The sequence below is a fragment of the Clupea harengus genome, chromosome 13 (assembly GCF_900700415.2).
Source record: "Clupea harengus chromosome 13, Ch_v2.0.2, whole genome shotgun sequence".
Classification (NCBI taxonomy): Eukaryota; Metazoa; Chordata; class Actinopteri; order Clupeiformes; family Clupeidae; genus Clupea; species Clupea harengus.
Window position 1 is genome coordinate 20,474,402 of NC_045164.1, and position 7,500 is coordinate 20,481,901.

Consider the following 7,500-nt stretch of genomic DNA (forward strand, 5'->3'; position numbering starts at 1 on the left):
CCACAAGAAGGTGGCGTTAATGCACCTAAAAGCTGTTTGATAACCGCCTTATAAACAGCAGAAGAAGGTGAATGGTAGTAAAACAGAGAAAGGACTTTGTTACAGGCGTCAAGGTAAAGCGTGGTAAAGCGTGAATGGTCTCTCTCCCTCTCTCTCTCCCTTTCACATTCAAATCCCATTAATGTTATTACATAAAAATAACATGGGATGGATAACAAATCTTCATTTACACTCAGCCTTCCAAAATGATAAAGTATCAAGTGTCATGTATTCCTATTTGACGGGATCCTACGGAGCATGAACCTCTGCAAGAGGTGTGCGTTAGAACATGCAAGGTCTCATGCCAGTTAACCTAGCTATGAACTATTAACAGTTGGCAGTTGCTAACTCATGTTAATATGAAGTGAATATGAACTTGTGTTAATATGAAGCTGCAAGGGCACCCAGAGGGTTTCTACCTATCGTAGCTGTTTAACTATCCTAGCTATCTCTAGCTTAGGGAACCAGCGTGTGTTAATATAAACTATTAATATGTGTGAATTAGTGCTGTCAAACGATTAAAATATTTAATCGCGATTAATCGCATTTATGTCATAGTTAACTCAAAATTAATCGCGATTAATCGCAAATTCTTATCTATTCTAAATGTCTGTTTGTTTATTTATTTTTTCCATCATTTTATTTTTATTTTAATGCCCTTATCAACATTGAAAAGTGGATTGGCTTGCTTTATGCAAATGTTTTTTTTTTTGATTGAAAACCAACATTGCCAAACAGGGCGGTACAAAATAAAATTATAAAGTGCACATTTCAGGTAAACAAGGACTCAGCCTATAGTGCAATTAAACCATGGCTTAATATTTTCTTCTTTCCAAGTTTGCTGGGAACATAGCAGTCAGGCCTCTTATTTCAGAAACAGTGAACTGTAACAGTTAGGTTACCAATAAAAGGTAAGCCTACTACTTCTTTGCTTTCAGCCAGCTGCCTGTTGACATTTTCAGACAACAGTGAAGCTCACTTATTTTGCACAACACAACTTTTAAAAGTAAACTTTCCATTCAGAAGCTTTTTATCATCCATTTCGCCGTATCGCGTTCACCATTCACTCAAACCGTAACGTTAGCCTACTACACAGTCTGCGAGGCCAAAAAGAATGTTAATCCAAAAAAAAAAAAAAAAAAAAAGAATTATATATAAAAAAAATCGCGTTAATCTCGCGATAAAAAAATTAACGGCGTTAAAATGGGTTTGCGTTAACGCCGTTAATAACGCGTTAAACTGACAGCACTAGTGTGAATATGAACTTGTGTGAATGTGAGACTGCACAGGCACCCAGAGGGTTTCTATGTTTTCCTATTATAGTTTTATAAGCTTATAAGAGACTGTGACATCAGCTTAATAACTAGCTATCATTTCATGCAAAAGGTACTCTGCCATTTAAACCGTTTAAGGTCAGCTAGCATAGGAACTAGACAACCATACCAACCAGGCAACACCGTTGGCTGCATAGCCTGAAGCAAGGTTTAATTTCTCAAAACTAGCTCACCAATATAAAAGGCAGTCCTGGGGACAAAGTGATCACAACAACTTGCGGATGATGTTAAATGGCTTCAAGAACAATCCTGAGAGAAATAATGGGACATCAGCGGAGCAAGGGTTACTCGGAATGAAGGGGGGAGTCCCTGCTTCCCCTTGCCTTTCTCGCACACGTTAATTCAATGGGTGCGATTCCCACTGCAAGCGTGTCAGAAGATTATCATGTATGGTACAACGTCGCCAGGGGGTCGAGAGTCTTACTACAGAAATGATAATTTCACTATACACACAAAGTGTAAACACTTTAGAAAAGATGTACTGAGTTATCTTCATTTGCAAACACACACGTATGCACACACACGTATGCGCACACACACACACACACACACACACACACACACACACACACACACACAAAAGGACGGTGCAGTAGGTCTAGGATGACGGCCAGGCCTAGGGAACGTTTGTGTGTATGTTTGCGTGAGTATGTGTATGCGTATGCGTATATGTACCTGTGTGTGTGAGCGAGTTGTCTGGACTGTGTTGCTGGTCCTCCAGTATAACGGCGAGGCCGGTGGAGCTGGTGTGTAGCCGGGAGGCGCTGAGGTCCAGTCGGGTCAGGCACTCCACTCCCCTCCCTAACCGCTGCTGGAGCACCATCTCGCTACGCCGTGCTGGGCCTGCAGGGGGCAGCACCACATGCACTGTACTCTGCTCCGGCAGGTCACAGCCCTGAGGGAGAGGCAGAGAGAGGAAAACAGGAAGAGAGAGAGAGAGATGGCTGGGGGGTGAGATCATAGACATCTGAGGAATAAGAGTCTTTGACAAAAACTGCTCTCAACTATCTTACACACACACTTACAAACTCCACCAGTAACACTCTACATGCACACACACACTTACAAACTCCATCCGTAACACTCTACAAACAGACACTCTAACTATCTTACACACACACTTACACACTCCAAGCGTAACACTGTACACACAGACACTCTAACTATCTTACACACACACTTACAAACTCCACCAGTAACACCCTTCACACAGACACTCTAACTATCTCACACACACACTTACACACTCCACCCGTAACACTCTACACACAGACACTCTAACTATCTCACACACACACTTACACACTCCACCCGTAACACTCTACACACAGACACTCTAACTATCTCACACACACACTTACACACTGCATATGTAACACTCTACACACAGACACTCTAACTATCTCACACACACACTTACAAACTCCACCAGTAACACCCTTCACACAGACAGACACCCAAAGCACACAGACCAGCTGCACAGATCCTAAAACCTCCAGAAACTCAAGCCTGCAAGCTGTGTAGGCAAACCTGCAGACACACACTCACACTGTTGTTCTACTGTGTGTCACACTCGTGATGTTTGGACTGCGTGTGCTGTGCGAAATAAACGAGCTCACTCAGACATCTCCAGACAGCATTAATTACAGAGGGACTCCAAACAGAGTGTGGGTGTGTGTGTGTGTGTGTGTAGACTCCAAGCAGGCGCTGCACTAAGTCTCAGAGACGCAGCGAGAGAGAGGACTGAGGACACATGAAAGCTCTGAGGCTTTTATTCTTCACACAGAACAGAGACAGAGGAGCCGTAATTGGCTGTAATAGCGGAGCTACATCTGCTCTGACTGGCTGAGAAGTTGGAGTTGGGAATCTATTTTGATGTGTTTGTTTGTTTGTTGGTTTATTTATTGTTTGTCGGCTTCTTTATGTGTTTGGTTGTGTTTTGTCAGAGTTGTGTGAGACAAAGACAAAGACTTCTTCACAGCTGCTGCAATTAAAAGGAGTATTCCCCAACCGGTAAAAACTTCCCCCGAAACACAAACACACAAACATGTCAATCAGCCCACTTTTTTGGCCTCAAAAAGGAGCTAACATAACCTAAACACAAACACACACACTTATGCACACACACACACACACACACACAGAGCACACACTGACACGCACACACGCGCAGAAACACGCACACAAACACACACACACACACTTATGCGTGCACACACACACACACACACACACACACACACACACAAACACACACAGTACAGGTGACTTCACACTGATTCAGCCAGCCCCTCTCTGCTAATCAACATTCCTATGTCAGACCACATGTTTACTAGCAGAGCAACTTCAAGGTTTCTATTGGGAGACTCTGGCAGCCTTTCTGACTACATTGTGTGGGTTAAGTAGCTAAATGAATTTGGCTAGCAGACAAGGTATAATTTAAACAGAGCATTCCTATGTCAGAGCATTCCTATGTCAGAGTATACGCTTACCAGAAGAGCAACTTCAAGGTTTCTATTGGGAGACTCTGGCTACTTTTTGTGGGCTAGGAAGCTAAATGAATTTGGCTAGCAGATGAGGTACAAGGTAACAGAACAGCACAGTCTCTGAAGGAGAATGGAACTTCATGCAACGCAGTCAGAGTGCTGTTATCATGTGATAACGGCAGCGATGAGAAGCCTCTCGGCCAATCAAAATGTGAGTGTGGGACTGTGGTAGATCACATATTAGCACTTGAGTAGACCTGTGATGTGGTAATACTTCAGATAAATCTTCACGATCTTTACATCAGTAAACAGACAGTCAACAATTTTCTTCAAATAAATTATTAAACATATTTTCCAAGCAACTGGTTATTAACTGCTGGTGCAAACACTTCCAATATTGTGGGTTAGTATATATGGACGTCCCTGAGGTGTAATGTTAACTTGTATCCCAGCTCAAAACATCCCATGCTTTTTAGAGTTTTTAGTACATTCCACATACACAGTGACTATTGGTTGATACTAATGGATTGGCCCAATCTTCCCATGATGCACTTGGATGCGAAATGTCATTACTGATGTCTCTGAGGGCAGATGAGATACATCCTGACATTTACTGTACAATCAGCTTGCAGACACACACACAAACATAGATTGCACACACACACACACACACACACACACACACACACACACCAAAGTTGCCTATGCTACACCTGTATAGAGAGACCATCCACAGATATGCACAGATAACACAGACACAGAATAATACAGTATACATACATCTATATATATATATTCTTTACTGCAAACTAGACAACAAACAAATATTCTTTTTTTATTTTCTGCTCACTACTTAATGAAACACACACACACACATACACACACAACCACCACTAACCACACAAACCAGAAACTACACACACACAAACACTCCTCCCCTCCTGAACTCACGCCAAACGCTAACCCTTCATCACACCACAGGAATGTGCATGTGTGTGTGAGTGTGTGTGTGTGTGTGTGTGTCTGTGTCTGTGTGTGTGTGTCTCTCATGTTGAAGGTCTGATCTACACACCTTGAACATCCCCCCAAAACACCACAGCCCCTTCAAATATTCAGTGTGTGTGTGTGTGTGTGTGTGTTTGTGTGTGTGTGTGTGTGTGTGCACCTTGTGTTTACTCTCCTCATTCATTTGCATTTTCATTCTTATTCTTCTCCATTTATTTTATCTATCTGTTTTATATTGTAATGAAATAGACTCAAGATGACACACTTGTGCCCCCCCCCCCCCCAACACCACACACACACACACACACACACACACACACACACTCACACACAGTCATGCAGACAGATGGATAGGAAAGCGGAGCAGAGCGAGAGAATTGGGTGAATCCTGAGAAGCCCGTCAGACTAATGCGGAGTGGGAATTCTGGGTCCCACTGGTGTTCAGCTCTTGTTAGGAAAAAGGAAACAGTTGGAATGAAAGTCGGAATTACGCACCACAGAAGAAGCTGGGGAAGCTGGGAGATAAATATCAGACTGACAGCAAATTGGCCTGTTTTTGTCATTTATGTGAATTGCTACGGCAACACTGAAATTTTCCTTTGGGGATAAATAAAGTCAACAATCAATCTAACCATCAATCAATCTATCAATCCATTTATTTATCTACACACTCGATCAGTCTGTTAACCCAGAAAGAAAAGCACACGCGCAAACACTTATGCAAACACCGTTAGCTCATGTCTGAGTTATTTCATGGCTGTGTTAGCTCGCGTTTGTGTAAGCTCATGGCTGTGTTAGCTCGCGTTTGTGTTAGCTCACGTTTGTGTTAGCACATGGCTGTGTTAGCTCATGGCTGTGTTAGCTCATGGCTGTGTTAGCTCATGGCTGTGTTAGCATATGGCTGTGTTAGCAAATGGCTGTGTTAGCTCATGGCTGTGTTAGCTCGCGTTTGTGTTTGCACATGGCTGTGTTAGCTCATGGCTGTCTTACATTTACACTACATTTACATTTAGTCATTTAGCAGACGCTTTAATCCAAAGCGACGTACAAGGGAGACAACAATCAAGCTACGAGCAAGAGACCTAGTGTAACAATAAATACTATTTTACATAAGAAATAGAAAAAAAAAGTGCAGGAATGTAACTGCTGTAAGTGCAAGTTAAGTACTAGTAGAAGTGCAAGTTAGGAAGGGAGGTGCTCTCTGAAGAGTTGGATCTGCAAGAGCTTCTTAAAGGTAGAGAGGGACGCCCCTGCTCTGGTAGTGCTAGGCAGCTCGTTCCACCAACATGGAACCACGAATGAGAATAGTCTTAGCTCATCACACACTCTGCCTAAGATGTGTGCAGCTTTTGGCCTTCTGCCATCTGCCATGCCATCTAGTCTGTGTGCGTGCGTGGGCATGTGTCTGTGTGTCTGTGTATATTTGTGATCGGAGTGTGTGGGGAGTCTGGGTGAGTGTCTGTTGGTGTGCATGTGTGTGTGGGTGGGTGTGTTTTGGTGTTGTATTGGTGTGATGCACTTTTGCTCAGCTAATAGAGCACATCACAACATTGCCGGTCCACAAATCACTACAGATCACGGTGTGTGTGTGTGTGTGTTTGCGTGTGTGTCACTACAGATGTCAGAAGCTGAACCTCAGGCTCTGGTAGATAAACAGCAGGTCCAGTCTGAACCCACAGGCAGTGTGTGAGTGTGAGTATGCGTGTGTGTGTGTGTGTGTGTGTGTGTGTGTGTGTGTGAGTGAGTGTGGCTACAGGCAGTGCAGTCTACAGACAGCTGCCTTATCCCAGACGTGACACGACTCCTAAAAACCAAACAGGAAACACACTCGCCCCGCACTCAAGGGTCTGAATGGGTAGCGTTCACAAACGTATACATACACACACTCAAACATACACACACACACACACACACGAACGCATACTCACCCACACACACACGCATACTCACACAAACACTCGCCCCGCACTCAAGGGTCTGAATGGGTGATGTTCACAAACTCATTCATACACACACGCAGAGACTAGGCTTAAAAGCTAAAGATGGATTTCATGCAGTGTTCAGAAACACACACAAACCTTTTTACTATACATGAGTGCGCACGCGTGTGTGTGTGTGTGTGTGTGTGTGTGTGTGTGTGTGTGTTACCTACTCATTGTGTTATTCATTTCCAGTTAAATGATGTGTTTGACAGTAATTGCTCACCCTTGTATGATTACATGCAAACTTCATCATTTAAACCCATCACACACACACACAAACACACACACACTTCAATAATTTTCTTCATTACTGGCACTATTTCCTTCCCTCGTCAGCACTCATAGATAAGGCCAGTGGAGAGCATTCACACACACACACACACACACACACACACACACACACACACACACACGCACACAGGCACGAACACACTCATAGATAAGGCCAGGGGGCATTCACATTCATCTGAAGACAGACTTGCTTTAGTGAAATTATGATTTTCTCCCCCTGTTCCTTTCCAGGGGGGCTTTAGGCGAAAGGACACACACTCACTTGGCAGCTCAGGAGAAAGGACGCACACTTGCTTGGCCGCTCAGGCGAAGGAACACACACTCACTTGGCTGTTGTTTACCTACTCTTTTTTCATTCATACA

The 7,500-nt window shown here is 43.5% G+C and overlaps 1 protein-coding gene across 2 annotated transcripts in view; it reads right to left on the reverse strand.

Annotated features, from left to right (window-relative positions):
• Window positions 1-7,500, reverse strand: part of prkn (parkin RBR E3 ubiquitin protein ligase) — a 68,169-nt gene that overhangs the window by 38,429 nt on the left and 22,240 nt on the right. For both annotated transcript variants that reach the window (XM_031578613.2, XM_031578612.2), the window contains exon 3: window positions 2,049-2,268. In XM_031578613.2, coding sequence (XP_031434473.1) covers window positions 2,049-2,268 — 220 coding nt within the window. The remainder of the gene's footprint in view (window positions 1-2,048; window positions 2,269-7,500) is intronic.